Here is a 20,768-nt window from a genome sequence, read left to right on the forward strand (position 1 = left end):
GATTCCGGTTTTAATGGACGAATACTAAATATCTAAAAAGGGTGATTGCTTATCAATTATTTTATGTCAGATCGTGTATTTGATAGAACGAGACAACCTATTAAAATTATCCTATTTTCAACATTTTACAAGCGGCAACTTTGTTGCAAATAAAGTTGTTTATACCTTTGCCAGGATGTTGGTGTAAAAGAGCAAAGCGCTATTTAAATTCTATTTAAATCTATCTATTTAAATATCATTAGGCTTAACGTGTACCTAGGTTTGCTGCTGCAAGGAAACTAATATAAGTGTGTTTTTTAGTAAAATAATAATAGCTTAGTATAAAATAAATAAAAATGCCAAGTTTAATCAAAATATATCCATTAACAAGCAAACTACAACATTTGACAATATTCTCCATAAGACTACTGTAACATGAGAAATTTAAATTTAGAATTTTTTGAATTTTCTCTGTTACCAATTACCGTACAAAAACACCTTATATACTAAATTATTTTTTTTTAAGCTCTTTAAAAAGGACTAGAGAGATATTGGGAAATTTTGTATTTTGAAGATCAAAAATGAGAAAAACCAATTTTTACCCCATAAAACCCCTTGTAAAACCCCGTTCCCATGGTCCGATGATGCTGGTTCGCAAACTCATTCAAGTTTATCCCGCCTTCCACCTTTAAACTGAATTTCATCCAAATCGGACAAAAATCACTCAAGTTCACGGACACACATATATATATATACAGTAGAGTCCCGCAAACTCAGCGTAATGTGGACTGGAAGGGTGCCGAGTTTGTGAAATGCCGGGTTATCGGGAACTAGGATTAAAAAGTAATAACAATAACATTTTCAAGCTTTTTAACTGCCTCTTTTATTTATATTTATATTACAAGTTAGTAGTAAGTCATCAGATCTAGTACAACATATCCTTGGTACGAGCTGCGAATGATTTCACTTGAGCTGGCTTAAGTCCATGTTTAACTAGGACTCAAAAATCACTAATTTTCTGAGCCAGGTGATGGCCGAGTTATCCAGACTGCCGGGTTATCGAGTGCCGAGTTTGCGGGACTCGACTGTATATATAAATTTGAACGAATGGTGTTTTTGGCCTCTGGGGACTTCAAAATGAAAAAGTAAATCGGTCCCGGGCCTAGGTCTTACCATGCCACCTACGGTAATAGCTACTTCCCTAAAGGGAAATTCGCTAAAAAGTGTTTTACTTTAATTTAAGAACAGTGGAACTTAGTAATTCACACACAAAATAACCATAAAAAATTCCATTCACCAAAAAAAGTAAATAAGTTAGTCACTCGACAACCACTCAAAACCACTAAACTCTGATCTATATTTTTTTGTATACATTTAACAAACCTCCAGTTTGAAGTGAGCCGAGGACTTGTGCAGTCCTCTAGTGACGAAAACAAAGTGATTAGACTTTGTACATATTACACTAATGTATACATTTTTATGGACTTAAATCAACAAAATAATGATCTTTTATTAATGTATCAGTTTGTACATGTACCAGTAGTTGACACATGAATTTTTAGATTACAGAAACCATAACATTTAAAATTGATTAGAAAATATAAGTTCATAATCTTATTTGGGTTTGTGGTATTTTCCCTACTCCCACGTCTTCAACGGCCTTCTGTAATTTTATCTCGACTATAGAACGGTATACTCCCCTTTGTAGGTGGCTTTATCACGTAAAATCATACAACTGTAATACAAATAATAGCCTATATAAATTACAGATCCGTTGGGCTTAGTTTGGTTGTTAACTTATGTGAGTTTAAATGACAATAGACCTAATACAGTAGACCCCCTCTTAACCGACCCAAATGGGACCGGACCTAGGTCGGATAACTCAAAAGGTCGGTTAAAACGGGCAATCCCTAAAATCATAACATAATTAAGTGTTATTCATTTGGAATTATATATTCATTATTTTGAAGTCATACTTGCATTATTAACAAACTAGGCCTACTCTTATATCCTTTTTTCCTATTGATAGAAAAGTCATAAATAAACACAAAACACCGTTAAGTTAAATAGGCCTACTTTCAGTGGAATAGATTATAGTACTAGGCAAGAGGCAATACAAATTCCTATTTTAATAACTTTAATACTGTAATGTATTAATTAATTGATGCTTTCCAAATCCATCATAATACAGTACAGAACCTTTTGTCGAAATTAAAGATACAAGCAACCATTTTGTTACAAGACAGGATGTTTATTTATAGCCTCTCACTGGACGCTCGAGGCACAAAAACTATCTTGACCTTCTCCCCTTCCCTGCCCTCCCTACAAGTTGTGTTGTTTGTTTACTCCAGCGATAAGACAATCAGTTCTCAAAATCGTAACACACTTTACGATTTTATAAATTTGCCGCACAGATAACAAATCAGATCAGGATGTGCTCGCGCTACGAATGATGATGAAAAACTGACAATATGCTATATTTTTTGTGATCAATAGGCCTACAAAATAATTTATTCTTAGTCACATCCTGTGGAGATAAGCGTATGGTTCGGTTCTCATCGCCCAGCGTGGGAGCGGAAATGCCAAGATTCCTAGAAAGCGGCGGTTAAGCCGAACTGCTCTAAAAGCAAGGTCGGTTAAAACAAACTGTAATATTTTACGATGGAAGGCGGATAATCCGATTATCGGTTAATACGAGATCGGTTAAGAGGGGGTCTACTGTATATTTAGGGTAGGGTACTAAGAAAATAAGAGTTAAGGCCAATGCATTAAAAGTTGACAGGGCATGTTCCACTATAGTAGACACCCACCCTTGCCACAAACCTTTCCATACTCCGCATTGCTCGCCTTTACTACTTACTTCACCACTTCCTACGTGGACCTGTTCCTCTCCCTTGCCATTGACTAACCCTATTGTATCGGTTGGTTGTAACTTCGCTCATCGAGATTGAGATTGAATACCAAATACGGGCTAAACGATCCCAGCTTGGGCTGACCCCCAGGCCCGCACAACCCGGACACCCCTACTCATTTATTTATTTGTTTACGGTATAACACCATTTTTACAGGGTTGACATAACAGGGTTGACATGCTGATCAGATACAATATTGAAAGATCCTAATTAAATTTTCTTCCCTTCTGCCTTTTCTCATGCTCTTTTACTTTTTTTTGTTTTTTGCAGGATTTATTAAAAGGCAGATAGGGACTAACATCACATGCTAATGGAAAAAAACTGGTTGAATAGCAAGCATAACAATGGATAGAATTAGGTAAAAATAACAATCGATAAATACTACAAGAAAACATGCGACTAGATAACAGAAAGATAATACATAGGCCTACATCAATTCAATACTAACATCACATGCTAATAGAAAAAGAAAAACTGGTTGAATAGCAAGCATAACAAAGGATAGAATTAGGTAACAATAACAATCGATAAATACTACAAGAAAACATGCGACTAGATAACAGAAAGATAATACATACATCAATTCAGTACTAACATCACATGCTAATAGAAAAGAAAAACTAGTTGAATAGCAAGCATAACAATAAATAGAAATTTGGAAACAATAACAGTCGATACTCCTACGATTCTTCGTGCGATTCATCGTTTCCTAAATTCTCATGCGAAACAGTGTAATTCATATGACATTAGGGTACAGTTTCTTAACTGGGCTATGCTAATATCAATTGAAACTATCGATTCGATTAGTAAACCTTCATGCGATTTGTTCACCATCAGCAAGTTTGGTTGGTTAGGTTAGGTTAAGATAGTTTAATTTGATCCTACTAGCCTAATATTATAAATGAGAAAGTTTGGATGTTTGTGACAAGTGAACGCGAAAAATACTGGTCGGATTGGGCTGAAATTTGGCATGATGATAGCTCACATTCCCGATTAACATATAGGCATAATTCTTATTTCAAAAATCCTTTCGGGCTCCGCCCCAGTGGCTCTGGGGTTTCCCATGTTAACCTTATGAGAAATAGAATTATTGAATCTTAACAGCTGTTTCAATTAAACAAGTTGGTTCTGTTCTATGATGTTCAATAGCATTAAAGTTACAAGGATTACCAACAGGGTGCAGCACTAAACTTATTATTTCTTTTACATTAATGACAACAGCTAATTTGCAACCAAAAGGTGAGTGAGCGTAGCGAACGAACTTCAACTTGGAGGCGAGTGAGCGTAGCGAACGAGCTAACCTGAAGGCAAGTGAGCGCAGCGAACGAGCTCCAACCTAAAGGTGAGTGAGCTAGCGAACAAACTTCAACCAGGACGTGATTGAGCCATGCGAACGAGATAATCTTGAAAATTAAGAAGTTAAACGGGGCAAAGCCCGCGGGTTACAGCTAGTAATAAATATATTTAAAAATATCGATTATTAATCAATATTTTCAATTCGATAGTTTCAATCGATATTAGCATCTAGCCCAGTTAAGAAACTGTACCCTGACATTATGCTACTGTATTCACTAGTGTAGAACATTTAAATGAACGACTGTTGTGGGTTTAGCGCCTTTATTACTTGGCAAAAATTTCGGGTGTTGGGGGTCCTTGGTAGATCTAGAGCATAACCCAGTTAGCCTAGAAATAGACAATCCCTCGTGTATCAGTTGGTTGTAACTTTGCTCACGGCGGGTATTCAATAGGCTCAGAAGCTGAATTAAACTAGACGTACTATCCGTAAAGTGTTATTACTGTTGTTAATCATTTTCTATTGTTTGACGTACAAAATATTACTTACCGATTTTCCATTAAAAACTTGTTTCGCACTTCAGATACCTTCACCTTCGTGTATAAACCAAGAGTTCTATTATTTGTGAATTGAATTGATGCTATTGTTACATTACCATATGGTTAGATTTACAATATACAGCCGTTGAGATTGAATTAAATCGTTATATTATTTGTTCCGACCGTTGATTAAATTTTGTGAGCTCCAACAATGACGCAGAAGCAGGTATACTTTGTGAACAATAAGGCTTTTTTGTTTTAAGACATGTTTTATCTATGACTTAAAAGACTTAACTATAGCATAGATAAAACATACTTAAAACCAGATAAAACATAGTCCCTGAGTAGATTTCCCATCCTTATGGAACAGCTGAAGCCAATTTTATTGTTAGTTCTGTCCGGTTTTCTGTAGATGTCGGGTTTTGTTTACAATTTGTTTCTATTATTTTAGGGTTAGTCTTACATTATTTGTGTCTCACTGTTTGGTTATAGATAGTGGACGAGTTATTGTTTATGATTAGATAGTTTTATATGGTTCAATGAGGTTTTAAATTACTGAAATAACAAGAAACAAATTGAAACAAAACACAACATCTACAGAAAACCGGATAGAACTAACAATACAATTATTGTCTTCACCTGTTCCATGAGGATGGGAAATCTACTAAGGGACTAAACCCCTTATATTATATAGGTACCAAAATGTTCATCTACGTGTGTGGATTTGCAAACTGACATAACATTTTTTTTAAGTCCCTTGGGCTCTGCCCCAGTGACTTTTAAAGTTTCCATGTTGTCCTTATGGAGAACATATTTGGTTACATAATGATCAGCTGGATAATTTAATTGCTGTTAATATTTTAGTTGCTATTTAAGGAAACATGTGCTACAAACATTTACTGATGTGGTTGAAATGAAACATTTGCGTTGACGTGAATATTACAATGGAATACCGGTACTAAAAAAACTGAATTTACACTGCAGTGTATTTACTGCATTTACTGAATTTTTTAGCAGTCATTTAAAGAGCCGATTTGCAAACTATGGAAACATGTTAAAATCATAGAATCACCAAGTAGAAGAAGTAGAAATAATGTTGTTTTTTTTTAGAATTAATCTATAGGTATAGGCCTATTAATACTGTTAATACTGTTCTATGAAATAGCGACCTTTAGGTATTTTAAGCCAAGTATGAATGGAGATGAGTGTAGGATGAGTGGCGCAGGTAAGCATGTTTCTTTAAAACCTTTTTACTCAGCTCTTGTGCATCGCAGGAAAAATCTACACATAACTGTTTGAAAGATATTTTCCTGTAGATGTACAGAATCCATTTAAAAATTAAAATAGGCTCAAATATAAGCACAAAAATGAATTTGAAATTAAAAAAAAATTGACATGGGCTTTATTTTAAGGCTGTGATATACAGACCTCAATTATAATCTTATATCTATAATTTATTTCATATTCAATCGCATCGCATCAGCTTAGAGACGTATCACATCCAGAGAAAACATTCTCGTCTTGAACACCATAGTTGGCTTTGAATTAGAACAATAGATCTGCTCTGTCTGTAGTTAATACTATCTCAACATACTAGCATGAAGCGTAAATTGACAGGGAAACTGTAGACATCCCATGATAGTAGCTTTGTCGAGATTTAGGATCAACAAGGAACTTGGACTGTTCCTAAACTAAGGTCACCTTCGAACTCAAACTTTGCAAAAGCGAGCTAGTTAAACCTAAGACTTATAGTGGTTTCTTTAGTTTATCCTTATCATTTAAGCCGGTTCCCACCCGTATGCGACGATTTGTCTTGTCATAATGGCCAAAATTATGGGAAAGAAAATTTACGCTCCCGCCAGGAATTAATCACATTTTCACATTCTGTGATTAGGTTTTTGGTTGGAAGGTAGATTAAACATACTCCCTAAAGGGGTAGTCCTTAGTCCTTAGGGAGTATGTTTATTCTATGGTGTTACCCAGGGTTTATTCTATGGTGTTACCAACATTGCGAGCCAATTTTCCCCTCTGACTAATTGTTTTCCCTGTACATTCGGAAGGTAGAAGGCACTATCTTTATTATACAATACTCAATTATTATACTCCCTATCAATGGCACTACGCTACGGCCAGATGTCTAGCTCTTACCCCCTCAACTTCTGTGGCGTAACTTCAACACACAAATACATTGCATTGAAGTGGTAACTTTGAAGGCGCCATTATTAACGGCTTTGTAAGATTAGATTAACCTTATTGGAGGACTATAGTATTCCATTAAAACGGCCGTAGTTCACGAAGCTTCAAAGTAGCAAATTGTGTTCTTTATTATGTTTACAGCTCATAACATTAGGGCATTATCTGTTGTGCTCGTTTGTTCACAGACGATCCAGTGTAGAAAACTGTAGATTGTTCATGTTTCTCTCGAACAACACAGCCACATAGATACATCGTTGGTCCTCGAAAGAGACATGACTCGCGAGTGTTCGTAAATTCGGTGAGCATTTTTTCGTCTAAAAACGCCGTGCACTATCGGTTAAATATCGAAATACTAAGTATCGATATTATTTCGAACCAAATGGGTTCGATTCAATCGATTATTGAGAAGAGAAGAGAAAGCTAATGCTAAACGAAACAAACAAACTACACAACAAAGTAAGTAAAACTAACTAAACGTGTAAAGCTAAATGGCGGAGTACTAAGGGTAAGGGGTTGTGGTGTTGTAGCCTATGTTTTATTCGACAAAATGGATTCGGACTCGGATTTAGATATGGGAAGTGGAATTAAAGAAAATGTAGTTAGGCCTAAATGTTTCATCTCTAATAGCTATGAAGATTTTTCATTGAGGCTAGCTGAAATGGAAACAACTACCAGAACGAGGTTCAACCTTCGCACCTATACTAAGAAAGTTTTAGATGTCAAAGGTGAGTCGACTAATTGGTTTTCTCAATTATTAGGCCTAATTGGTGGTTCTAATTCGAACGTGAAGGTATTATTGTAACTCATCCCAAATTCTCATTAACTTACACAAGTTGTAGGCCTAGGCCTATTTATTTCGAGTTCGATAAAATTACAAAAAATAGCCCAACTAAAAAACTGAGTTATGTTAGGCCTAACTTCCAGGTTCTCAGTCAAAATAAGTTAGTCTAAAACTGTGCAGGCAGTTTTGTAACTTTTTGTGTTATAACTTAGGCGGGTACAGTTTCTTAACTGGGCTATGCTAATATCGATCGAAACTATCGATTCGATTAGTAAACCTTCATGCGAATTTTTCACCATCAGCAAGTTTGGTTGGTTAGGTTAGGTTATGATAGTTTAATTTTATAATAGATCCCTATTTAAAAATAACGATTAATCAATATTTTGAATTCGATAACTTAGTTTCAATCAATATTAGCATAGCCCAGTTAAGAAACTGTACCCACTACGGCTGCACTTTAAGTTACTTTAGGTCCTACACTCATTCGAATGAAAATATCGTTTGATATATCGATTATTCGATATAAGTTAGGCCTATCGTTTGGTTAGTTAGGTAAGGTCCACCTAACCTAACTAACCAAACGATATATTGAATGAAACAATCGAATACGAATAATCGATACTTTCATTCGAATGAGTGTAGGACTTAAAGTAAAGTGCAGCCCCCACTTAGGCTATTGACTTGACGTAGCCTAATCTGCTTGATGATTTTGATTTTATCATATTGCATAAGTTAGGCATAGGTAATAGAATTGCGTAAAGACTACCAACAGGTCAGAGATTATTTGTTTGAAAGTCATTGTTGGTGAATCAAGCATTATAGGCCTAGCCTATTTGCCAAAGTTAAGTTACGGCAAAACTTTGGAATTCGTCTAACACCCTGTTAAATCGATTGTTTTAATCCACTATCTAAGTTATAACCTAAATATAATCAAAACTAAGGTAACTTAATAAGTTAACTAGGCCTCAACTATTTAAACTACCTAACAACTCATTAAGTTGAATTAATCAAAACATCGAGTTAACGTAGCGTAATAAATAGGTTGAACTTAACTCAACTAAGATGACTTAACTTTAATAAACTTGTGGCTTAAAATTTAGGCCTTTGAGATTTAACATTGTTTGCCATCTTATATGCTTCAGTCCACTTTGCACAAACAGTCAATCGATATATTGATAGGCCTAAGAAGTAGAAACAATCAAATTCATTTTGGTGGAGACGAATTCCGAAGGTTTGCCTAAGTAAGGCCTAACTTAACTGAAGTTACAATAGGCATTGTTGTGAGTTTAAATGTGATTGTTTAATGAGATTTGCTGTAATCTGAGGAATATTGTGTGTAGCCTAAGAGAAAATTAGACCAATTCGTGTATACCAAGGCAAAAAAAATGTGGTTCGGATTCCACTATAAACTGTAGGTCCCTTAGTTGCCATTAGCTGTATGGGCTATTAATTAACAGCTGTGTCTAAGGAATGTCGGCCTTAGTCACTAACAAGACTACAAGATCGCGCCACTCATCCCACACTCATCTCCATTCATACTTGGCTTAAAATACCTACTATGTATGGTCGCCATTTCATAAAAAAGTAAAGTATTAAAAGAAACAAATAAATAGGTTTTAAAGTACCCTAAAGTAAAGAAATTGCCCTCTTGAGGTGAAGTAAGGAATAGGCCTTTAAACTTTAAACTTAAGATTTTTTTGTCATGTACCGTAACTTAAGTTAACTAGCCCTAATTGGTAAATCTACTTACCTTGTGTAAAATTTCACCCCGAACACAATTAGAGGATTAAGTTAGGCCTAGCTTTTATACGAGATAAACAAAGATTTTGTTAATTACCCATGACATTTTTTATAATTAAAAGGTTCCAACATTAGGAAACCAACATAAAGAGGTTTTTAAGCTGTAAAGCTAGGTCAGGATCCATCCTAGGCCTATGTCTTTTTCATATTATAAAATAAGCTACAGAGTGATTTGTTTATCATTAACTTTACAGCTGCAATCTCCAAGCCAACTTCGAGGGTTCAATGGCAGGAAAACATTCCATACATTTGGTTGGAATCCATATTGTACGTATGCCATCAAGGAAAAGACATTGGTGCCTGTGCAAAAAAGAAGTATGCTGCTCAACGAGATTTAAAGGTACCTAACCATATTTTTACATAAAAAAAATCTTTCAACATAAAACTTCACAGTCCTGTAACAGATTTCACAGAGTAAACTGAGGAGATAAAACTAAGTACAGTCTAACCTTGATATAACGAACCTCGATACAACGAATTCCTTGATATAACGAATTTTTTTTAAATCCCCTAGAACTCTCCATAAGACACAATGTATATTTTACCTCTACATAACGAACAAACCATAACAACGACCTTGATTTAACGAATTTTTCGTGATTTCGGCTAAAATAACACACCTCAATATAGCGAATTTATCATTGTCAGAACCTCTACATTGCGAATTTAACCTCTGCATAACGAATTGTCTACGTCTTTCCCTCGATATAAAAAATCCCCCACCCCTTTATTGTTTTTGAAAAATCTGTTTCTTTATCAAATGAAATGGAAAGGTGACGTCATCGCTTGCGCTAACATTTGTCTGCTCCGTTTTACGTGGTTTTACACATCTCTGTCTGCTTTCGCTGCACGCGCTATGTTGCAACTGAGAACTGATTTCATTCACTGAGGACTGATGACGACGTAATGTTTAGTAAGCTGTGATTGGGCGATAAGTACTTATGGTGAATTGTACAGTTTTTGGATGAAGAGAAACATAAGAAAGAATATAAAAACAAAACCAAAGAGAAAGAATAGCAACATCGTTAGGCTATTTTAACATTCCTTTTTCGAGTGTTTTTATTATCTTTTAAGTTGGCTATGATTATACACTTTTATAATGCCTTATCTAATAATTTACTGTATTGTTTTCAATACGATTTGTTTCAACTAGCAACACCAATGCTATAGTTAATAATTATTATTGACATTCCTCTGTTGTGATAAATCAGTACTGTACTGTAAGTAGCCTACCGGACTATCACGAGCAGTAGCTTACAAAACTTTCTACTACTGTTTTGTTTTGTTCTTTACATGGTTTATGACTACGCAATTGCAATACAGTGTTTGGCTAGATTTAGGAGGGTTAAAACAAGCTGTGATTTTAAACTTACAGTTTTTAACCTGTACCAAGGTCAATGCCACTGTCATGATTGCGCAATATTCAAGATCCCTCCCTTTTATTATGCCGGATAATTTAGGTTCTACTGTACAATGTAAACACTGTACTGTAAAGTATTGTAGCCTATGCTACTTTAATTGTGTTTTAATGACGTCTAATCCCGACCTATATTGACCGACGCTGGTTCTGAACCTCGACTTAGCGAAATTCCTGCAAACATAACCTCTATATAACGAACCTCGTTTTAACGAAACCCTTGATATAACGAATATTCAGTTCGGTCCCTTCAGATTCGTTATACTGAGGTTGGACTGTACCTCCGGTTGACTGAGAATTCTCTCGGTAATACCGAGGAATAAATTGTATTAGGCCTATTAATAGTACTACTATTACAGTCAATTTAACTGGCTGGCTTGTAAACAATTTGTTGATACATATTTGTTGAACCAACACTACACTCTCCAGTCAATTATTGTCCATGTCTAATCCTGCCCTTCGTCTTCGTCAACGACAATCAGGGCTCTCATATAGCCCTCTTGGAATATTTACGATTAATAGGCCTACTTTTCTTAAAACCATTTGACTATAATTTAACCACCATGTTACCTAACTAAGCGTCCATTATTGAATTGAATACGTTATTGATAATTTGTTTGATTACCGTACCGTTCCGATAATTAATCATTTGTTTATACTCGATCAATACTATTTATTTAATTATTTATTGGACCCATTACACAGTGTTGTTGCCCACATTTAGTTACATTGCACTACTACCACGAAAACACAACATAATTCCTGATAGATTAATGTTTTAATTGCAATTTTGAAGTATTATACCTTAGTCTTTTTGTATACCTAATTTGAAACCTGTTAATGTTTGTAGGCAATGGATGACCACATATTTGTGAAGCGATACAAAAAAGTTCAGACAACAAAAAAACTAGACTGTCCTGCAAAAATTACTGTCAAGAGAGTAGTCCGATTTATGAATCACCAGGTAAGGAACGTACTTGTTGGGCTTGAATGATGTTTTCTGTTACAATATTGTTCTTTATTCATGATCACTGATTATTCATAAATTTTAACTATTCAGGCATTTTTAATAAACTTTAAATATAAATTTAAATATGCTAAATTTTTTATATGTAAAAAGAAGTGTAACATCATATCAACATACTGAGTAGGTGACTCATGCTTCGACAGCTGCAGACTTGTCATAAACCACTGAAATTTTTGATCCAGATATCTTAAGCAGATTTCTATGATTGTTAAGTTACACTGAATTCTTTCAGTCAAGACCTTCAAAAATTGAGGTAGCCCGGCCTAGCCAAATGATAAAACCTTTACAACTTTCTAATTTTTTATTTATATATTGAGTATTATTCTGCAACGTGAATTTGTTTAGAGCAATTATAAGCCTAGCACCATCTTTCAGTTCATCTGGTTTCAGTCATCTGGTATTTCAAAAACAAAACAATATACATTTTCATTAAACTTTGACTGCTAGCCTTAACAATCTATCCCAATTCAACAATGTAATCCAAAATCTTACAATGTTAAACAATTATTGATTCTTACGGGATGACTGTTATTTCTACGGTTTATGCTCCTCCAGTGGGGAGGTCCTCCTCCTCTCCTTTGGGTTCAAAAATGGGTCGCTTGGGTGACAGGTTAGCAGGGTTCTACTGTCTCTAGCGTATAATTTGTTAGGTTTAAACAATTTTACATTGTTAAGTGTTTTTTGCTTTTAGGTGACTGATGAAATGACAGATGTGAAAAAACGAGCTGCCTCCAAGTTAATCAAGAAATCAATATCGGATGAGACAGATTTAGGAGAAGAGTGCTATTTTTACAACTTTCCAACTCAAGATGAGCACAAAAATCATCTTATTGGAGAAGAAGCTGATGCAGTTGAACCAGTCGACAAAAGAGTGAGGAAATTCATTTCTGATCTTGTTGTCAAAGGTCAAAGGAATTCCATAGTAATAGCCAAACTTGCAAACGCTTTTGCTGAAAACGAGCTCAATGAATGTGATCGGTCCCGTAGAAAGTTTTTTCCAGACATGAAAACAATTCGAAATATAATATCCTCAACAAAACTTAAAATTAAGAGGAGTCCAATTGATCAGGAAAATTGTTTAAAATATCTGGAAGATTTTCAAAAGGACAAAAGCAATAACATTTTCTTCCGGCCGTACAGCTTTAAGGATGATGACAACAGTATCCCAGCAGAAGAAATGGATGCCACTTCAAGTCATTTACTTTTTGTTTTCCAAAATAAAGACATGAAACGCCTCTACAGAAAGTATGGAAAGAACACGATATTGTTAGATGCGACTTATAGAACATGCAAGTATGCTTTACCTCTATATTTTATCGTTGTGGAAACTAACGTGAACTACCAAGTCGTTGGTGTGATGATTACACAGTTTGAAACGACTCAATCGATTACTGAAGGGCTAAACATTTTCCGCTCCTTCAACCCAGACATAACCCCACAGTATGGAATGGTGGATTTCGCCATGGAAGAAATTGTCAGTCTTGAAGAAGTTTTTGAGAATATCAATGTTTTCATCTGTTCATTCCATCGGGAACAGGCTTGGAGCCGATGGTTATCAAAATCTAAAAATGTGTCAATTCCACGTAAAGAAGCCTTAAATTTATTAAGGAAAATTGCTAATGCCCCCAACATTGCAAAAATGGAAGAGGCTGTAAAAACATTGAAAGAGTGGAAACATTATAAAGAGTCAACGTTGAAAAACTATTTTGAGAACACATGGTATCCCGAGATCAAACGTTGGGCATTAGCTTACAAACCATTAGAAATGTTCATCAACTCAAACAACGGAGTTGAAAGACTCAATAAAGAATTAAAATATACGTACCTAGAAGGGTACAAAGGATGTTCTCTGAGTGAGATTGTCTCGGTTTTATTGAGCCAGTTCTTACCCGAAAGGTATTTGACATATGTTAGGGAAAACTTAATAATGTCATCAAGCTGTAGAATGTACTCTGAAGAAATTCCTAAGTACTTACACGGGCGTCCTAAGTGGTTCGTAACTCATGTCATGGATAGACTAACTTCAGCTGAAAGTCTACATGGTTGTGTTATTGTGCCTGTTTCTGAAATCCATTTTCAAATCCACTCAACCATGACGTACGATGTCAATTTTGACCTAAACAATAGGAAATCTAGCTGTACCTGCCCAGACTTTAGAAAGGAGAGATTAATATGCAAACACATGATCTTCATCAGCATTCACTACCAAAAGTTTGATTTAAACTTAGTTCATGAATTGCTATTTGATAATCCCATTTTTAAATGTGACGATGAATTGAGCAATTATGAGGATGAGAATAGTAATAATTGTACCATTCATGACAAATTCTTGGACCATAGACATGACATTGAAGAACTTCCATTGAACACCCATTACTCTGAACTTCAACGACGGGGGAGTAACAAACGTCACCTATTAAATTTAGCAAAGGCAACTTGGCGCTCCATTGAATCGGTGATGTGGAACTTGGATGAGGAAAGCCTACAGAAAGGAAACGAGATTCTGCAGGGATGTCTGGAATTTATGACCTCCAAAGTTTCAAATGATGAAAGCAATGGTTTGCCCATTCAAGCGCATGAAGAAACCTTTAATGGAAAAAGCATTAAAAGAAAAAATTACCGAAAATTGAGTCTGCATAAGAAACAAGGTACAGTTATTGTTTCTTTAGGCTATAATATTTTTGATAAACTTTTGCCCGTCTAATGTGTATATGAAATTTTATCTGACAACAGTATTTTATCCTAACTACTAGGGATGAACAAATACATTGGTAATACAGTTTGCTGTTGTTTGTAATTGTAGGGCTGTTCTGGAATCAATGAAGAGCTCTCGAGTAGGGCCTAGTACCATGCCCATCATGATCTGGCTGCACAACCAAATAAATAACAATAACAACCAAATTTAAGTTTTCCCATGAAAAGTTAAGAATTCTTAACTGTCTTAATTGTCTTAACTTTTAACTTAACTTTTTTTTATTGTCTTGTAAGAATTTTCTTAGTTAGGGTATTATAGTCCACTGTTCTTTAATGTGTAAAATGAATAATAAGTACATTTATTTTTTTGATTAGCATAACAGATGGTTAAAATAATTCTTTTTTGATCATTGTAAAAATTAGGGGTATTTATTAGCAAATACCCCTATAGGGAAGAAGCTATTACCGTAGGTCTCATGGTAAGACTTAAACCCGGGACCATCATAATTTTTTGTTTTGGGGCCCCAAGATACCAATAACACTATTCGTTATTTACCATATCACCATTTACCAAACGGTAAACGGTAATTTTGATTAAATTTGTCAAGGAATATTTCCCGATGATTTAGGGAAATAAAATGCCATCCTGTCCCGTCCATCCCTAATTCAAGTATAACAATTTCCATGCTTAATGTTGGCATACTTTTTTCAGGCCAGAGCAGTAGAGTGGGGACTACTGCAGATTGTCTGAAAGCAGCCCGCATCATTACTATTACTGAACAAGATTGCAGCCCATCAAAACGTACAAAAATTGACATGCTAAACTAACTATTTTGTTAACAAATGTGTATGATAATTTCAATTCCCTGAGGGTTTCTACCATCAGGGAATTGAAATTTAGCCGAGGAAAGTGAGTAAAATCTGGTCAAAAGATAATTTTGTCACTGGTTTTGTTTAATAAGAAAATGAATATAGCCTACAATAGGGAAACTGTAATCTGTGGGTGTATAAATTAAAAATTAAGGCCGTATGATAAACTTAATTGTAAATAAACCCATAGATTACAGTTTTCCTATCGTAGGCTATATTCATTTTCTTATTGAAACAAAACCAGTGACAAAATTATCTTTTGACCAGGTTTGCCGTACCTCACTTCCCCTGGCTAAATTTCAATTCCCTGATGGTAGAAACCCTCAGGGAATTGGAAGTTTTAATAATTCAAAAAGTATTTTAATTAATTCATTTTCATATTGCTATGTATGTAAATCCATCCGGTAGAATATTTTGTATTAGTAGTAAACTTTGTATATGAAACTGTGTGACTTGAGTAAATCATTTAAGTACTGTACTTACAGTCTTAAAGGAGGCCTTTTGGCGTACCTACTGTAGCAATTTCTTCCATCACTTATTTTAAGATTTCAAAATATTTGTTCTTACATTTGCTTAGATTAATGTTTGGCCTAGAATTTTGATTCTACCTGAATTATTGTTAAACTCTGTAGAAACCCTGTAAATATGTTAATAATAATGGATAAATGATGTGTTAAATAAAAAAACTGGTTTAAATTAGATTTCATTTTATTCACCAACCTATCACCAGAACGCTGTTCTGATTATTGTTGTATAGGGTGAGGGTGTCGAGCAGTCTTGACAGTCTACAATTAATCTTGCATTTACCAACCTGATTGTAATGGTTTCATCAAAGGTTAAATAGAGTACGGTTCCATACATGCTCAGTAATATGAAAAATACATCAGAATGTGATAAGCGTCAAACCAATGGAAAGCATGTGTTCATGGAACAATTTTGTCAAGGTCTGAGGAGTTAGGTTCAGTTTGGTTTGGCCTATAATTTTAACATACATGTTTCTGATCAATTCATGTGCTGTACTGTATTGGAACCCTTTGGATAAATATTATTTTTTTCTACAAATGAGGTGGTTGGAAATAAAAATATGTGATTGTACATTATGGGACACTTTGGCACTTTCTTAAGGTTTCGAAATAAGGCTGACATATATTTTCCTTTGAAAGGACTAAACTAAAACATTACCGTATTACGTACTGTACAATATTTTTACGAAAACAAAATTTAATTGCTGTAATATCAGTGCAGAGTGAATAACTTATGTATAGGCCTAGCTCTGGCATTATCTTTTAAAATGCATTCTTAACCATCACTAAAACAGAAAAAATTGTAAAATATTGCTGTTACTCTATAACCTGTCACTTTTGTAAACTTGAAATTTTTAAAAGCTGACGCTGTTTTAAGTCCCGACGGTGTTGAGTTTCTGGGGTTCTAATGTACTTAGCTTAATTCATGGACATAAAACTGGATTCAAAAATGGGAATTAGGTTTCCTGCAATGGATATTGGTTCTGCTAATAATTAAAAAGTGTTTACTAAAGATTTCCAGCTATAGTTTATTGCATGATACCACCTAACTAACTTATTTATTGCTTTGGTAAATGAAAAAATATAATACTGTAATGAATATGAATTATTATAATTAAATTAACGTTTTGTAAGATAGAATGAAAAATAAATGAGCATATTATCATCAGTAATAAAATTTTAACAGTACATAGTGGACTAAAAAAATATATCAGTTCTGCTCTTTAACTTAGGTATTGGCCTTGTTCAAGGAACACTCGTGTAGGCTCTTTGTAACTTAACCATAGACAATTATTTTTGTCTATGACTTAACACAAAATAGCCTATTCTCCAGGCTCCTTTAAATGTTCAATTTTTCAACTAGAGCTTACTCCAACTATTGTGAGTGGTTGCCAGAGAAAATTAGGTATATCTACCATTCTACTCTTCATAGCTTAACTTGATGATTGGGATTTGATCAATATTTATTCAGTTGCTTAATTATTCTTAAATTTGGCGAGAAGAACAAACTAGCCGATTAATTTCAAAGTGTGATCAGGATAAATTTATAAAAAAAAATAATATTGATCCTAAAAGGAATTCTAATTATATCCGTCCTTACAAAACATTGTACGCTACGCTCGATGACAAATAAAGCCTCTGACAGTACAGATCCGCCGTAACAGACGACAAAACAAACGACAACTACAATCGAAGAATCGAATCGATAGTATAGTAGTATAGATGATGTGATTCGATAGAGTAACGAACGATAGTCGCGAATCGCACGGCGTTTTTAGACGAAAAAATGCTCACCCGTAAGTTCCTCTAACTTATTCTTCTTCTTTCTAATGTGTTTTCCAAAAGTCAATGCTGTCGGCACTTTTAGCGAATTTCTCATATAGGGAATAATCTAATACCGTAGGTCTCATGGTAAGACTTGGACCCGGGACCGATTTATTTTTTCGTTTTGATGTCACCAGAGGCCAAAAACACCATCCGTTCGAATTAATATATATATATATATATATATTTATATATGTGTTCGTTAGCACGATACCTCGAGCAAAAATGATCCGATTTTATTTTTAAGAGTTGTTAGCCTCCGGATTACGTTTGAATATTTATAATGGTTTAAAAACCTGCATTCAGTAATCCATCATGCTGCTTGTGGCAACTATAGTTTCGGTTCACAGGGAACCATCTTCAGGCCGTACAAGGCGTCGTTATTCACTTCCATATATGAAGGTCGTCATAAGTACATAGAACACGAACGCTATGTACTTATGACGACCTTCATATATGGAAGTGAATAACGACGCCTTGTACGGACTGAAGATGGTTCCCTGTGAACCGAAACTATAGTTGCCACAAGCAGCATGATGGATTACTGAATGCAGGTATTTAAACCATTATAAAGATCCGATTTTGATGAAATTTTGTATAAACGTGTAAACCTACATTTTATTCCAACGAGTTCGCGAACCAGCATGATCGGATAAGTGAACAGGGGTTTATGGGGGGTTTTATAAGGTAAAAATGGAATTTTTCAATTTTTCACCCTGTAAACATAAGATTACCAAACCATTTTGTAGAGCTAAAAAAAAACAATAATTTAGTATATTGAAGCATTGTTGTATGCCTAAAGGTCACGGAAAAAATCCCAAAAATGTTTAAATTTAAAATTACCCTGATATTCTTATTGAGAATAAATAAACTGATGTATCTTGCTTGTCTATGGATATAATTTAACGACATTTTCAAATTTTGTTTACTTCATACTTAGCTATTAATATATCAATTTAAAACCACACTATTTTCTTCCCTGTTGTAGCAAACCTAAGTACTCATTAAAATGTAATCTTCTATCTTCTATCTATAATATTAAAACGAAACAGTGTTTTTTTATTTCACGATTCTGAATCAACCACTCGACGGATTTTCATGATTTTTGTGTTGAAAGAAAGATAATTTTGAGAACTAGGGAATGTCGAAGCCATAATTTTAGTTTAGGGTCCAAGTTTTTTAGAAATTAAGTTTTAATTTTTAAAAAGTCTAGCAGCCGACGCTAAGATTCTAAACTAGCTTTTGGCATAAAATAATTTGCTTATAACATAACAGCTGTAAACATTCAGCTTTTGTGTCACAAATTCAGCATTTGGATAAAAATGTTAAGAAATACTTAGGGTTTACTTATTTATACTATGTGTAATGCTAATCATCGATACGTTCAATTCTTCTGTAAGAGGATGACAGATTAATTAAATAGGTATATATATAGTAAAATACTAGGATGTTCAAATTATTTTTTAAAGCAATCTTTGTAATCTTCGATTTTTTTTAGAGCAATATAATTTGTTTTAACAGCTGGTTAAATATAAACTATGGAACTATGAGGTTATTTTATTTTTGTCATTGATTATAGGAAGTAAGTAAGATTAGTAGAGATAATTAGACCACAGTTTAAATTACAGTTTTAACCAAAACTAATTAAACCACAGTACAAATCGAGGCTCTGTACACGAGTCTTAATAAATAAAAAAGGATAAATGCAAATTATTTTACTGCTCCACCTTTAAGGAAAGATTAGAAAAATAACAATGTTTACATGTTTAAATTCTTAATGGTAGCTTTTTTGTTTACAATTAATGTGTATCTGCTTTAACTTTGTTTGGATTAGGTCCGGAAATATTGATGTCATAAGAAGAAGATCAAGAATAATCAGGAATCACGATTTTAAATTACCACCACAACCTCAGCCGAGTTTTATACAAAGATTGAACACAACGTCAACATTGACCTAGGATACTGCAATTAGACAAACCATCCTTTTTATGAAATCGTGTTCAGTGTGGTTACGTTTGGGGGTGCCTATCAGCGCCCCCAAACGTGAAAATATCACATTTATTTCAACTATGAATATATTGTAGTTTAAATTAACTAATATGGGAAATTACTATGTACACTTATTCAATGAGGGTGGGTAATTATTAAGGATAGAACTGATAATGGTATGGATAATAAACATCGACAATTACGTCATTGTCATTAGCTTTACTAGCGTGTTTACTTTTTATATTCCTGCTACATGTGACCAGTTCAGTTCTTTTAGTAATCGTGAGCTCTTTTTTTCAAATGAATGTTATTTAAACCAAACAGCTGTTTCAAAACAAACTGTTATTGTTTTTACTTTTCTTTGTTTACACTTATTTATTTAGCAATTAATGCAGTGAAATTGATATAAAGGATAGGTGTGACGATTTATGTGTACTGTGAATTTTATTGGATATTATCGTTTTATTTTAGGTCGTTTCAACTCAGACCTACTGGAAATTGTGTATAGTAGTTGTATTGTGGTGATAATAATTATGGAAGAGGCAGGTATGCTATGGAAGGTGGTATCGTTGACTAAGTCTATACACTTCTCAATTTACTATTACTCTCTCTACTGTAGGCTACTTATAATCAGTGTGCGTCTGTGCGAATCGGCTGCAAATCTCACTTCAACGCTTTTCACATCGTAAAAATTGCAGGATTGCTGTTTTATTGTAAAATTATCGGATTTAAAATGCATATCGTATAGGCCTATGATGGAATAAAAACATATTTGGTCACACAAAATTTGTTTACAAGATGATTTTTCACATTAAAACTGCAAGAAACTTTGTCTTTATATGTGTAAACTAGCTGATGTGAATTGAACACGGTTTTAACTGACTACTGAATTCCCGTACGTAGGACGGGCTAACACCTCTTA

The 20,768-nt window shown here is 34.3% G+C and overlaps 3 protein-coding genes across 4 annotated transcripts in view; 2 read left to right on the forward strand and 1 right to left on the reverse strand.

Annotated features, from left to right (window-relative positions):
• The window catches only part of LOC128999595 (uncharacterized), a 51,173-nt gene extending 46,364 nt beyond the window's left edge, over positions 1-4,809 (reverse strand). Inside the window, exon 1 of one of the 2 annotated variants that reach the window (XM_054426179.1) lies at positions 4,735-4,809. The gene's annotated coding sequence lies outside the window, so the exon portion shown is untranslated. The remainder of the gene's footprint in view (positions 1-4,734) is intronic. The other variant, XM_054426180.1, reaches the window with a different exon arrangement.
• A 2,765-nt stretch (positions 4,810-7,574) lies between these two features.
• LOC129000212 (uncharacterized) lies at positions 7,575-13,378 on the forward strand. Its single transcript, XM_054427167.1, has 5 exons — positions 7,575-7,645; positions 9,696-9,841; positions 11,769-11,882; positions 12,637-12,816; positions 13,373-13,378. The coding sequence occupies exons 1-5, from the start codon at positions 7,579-7,581 to the stop codon at positions 13,376-13,378; spliced, it is 513 nt and encodes a 170-aa protein (XP_054283142.1). The 5' UTR covers positions 7,575-7,578.
• Positions 13,379-13,508: 130 nt separating this feature from the next.
• On the forward strand, positions 13,509-16,136 carry LOC129001580 (uncharacterized). Its single transcript, XM_054428922.1, has 2 exons — positions 13,509-14,593; positions 15,352-16,136. Exons 1-2 carry the CDS (start codon positions 13,585-13,587, stop codon positions 15,465-15,467), a joined length of 1,125 nt encoding a protein of 374 aa, XP_054284897.1. The 5' UTR covers positions 13,509-13,584; the 3' UTR covers positions 15,468-16,136.
• Positions 16,137-20,768: the final 4,632 nt, after the last annotated feature.

Source organism: Macrosteles quadrilineatus, unplaced genomic scaffold, assembly GCF_028750875.1.
Source record: "Macrosteles quadrilineatus isolate MER2022 unplaced genomic scaffold, UCM_ALF_1.0 Scaffold_8__2_contigs__length_117827958, whole genome shotgun sequence".
Lineage (NCBI taxonomy): Eukaryota > Metazoa > Arthropoda > Insecta > Hemiptera > Cicadellidae > Macrosteles > Macrosteles quadrilineatus.

Excerpts from the sequence above, each read along its gene's own strand:
- LOC129001580 (XM_054428922.1), top strand. The coding sequence starts at position 13,585 with ATGGAAGAGGCTGTAAAAACATTGAAAGAGTGGAAACATTATAAAGAG. Across the intron at positions 14,594-15,351 it reads GAGTCTGCATAAGAAACAAG|GCCAGAGCAGTAGAGTGGGG; the intron begins GTACAGTTATTG and ends TACTTTTTTCAG.
- LOC129000212 (XM_054427167.1), top strand. The coding sequence starts at position 7,579 with ATGGAAACAACTACCAGAACGAGGTTCAACCTTCGCACCTATACTAAG. Across the intron at positions 7,646-9,695 it reads GAAAGTTTTAGATGTCAAAG|CTGCAATCTCCAAGCCAACT; the intron begins GTGAGTCGACTA and ends TTAACTTTACAG. Across the intron at positions 11,883-12,636 it reads TCCGATTTATGAATCACCAG|GTGACTGATGAAATGACAGA; the intron begins GTAAGGAACGTA and ends TTTTGCTTTTAG.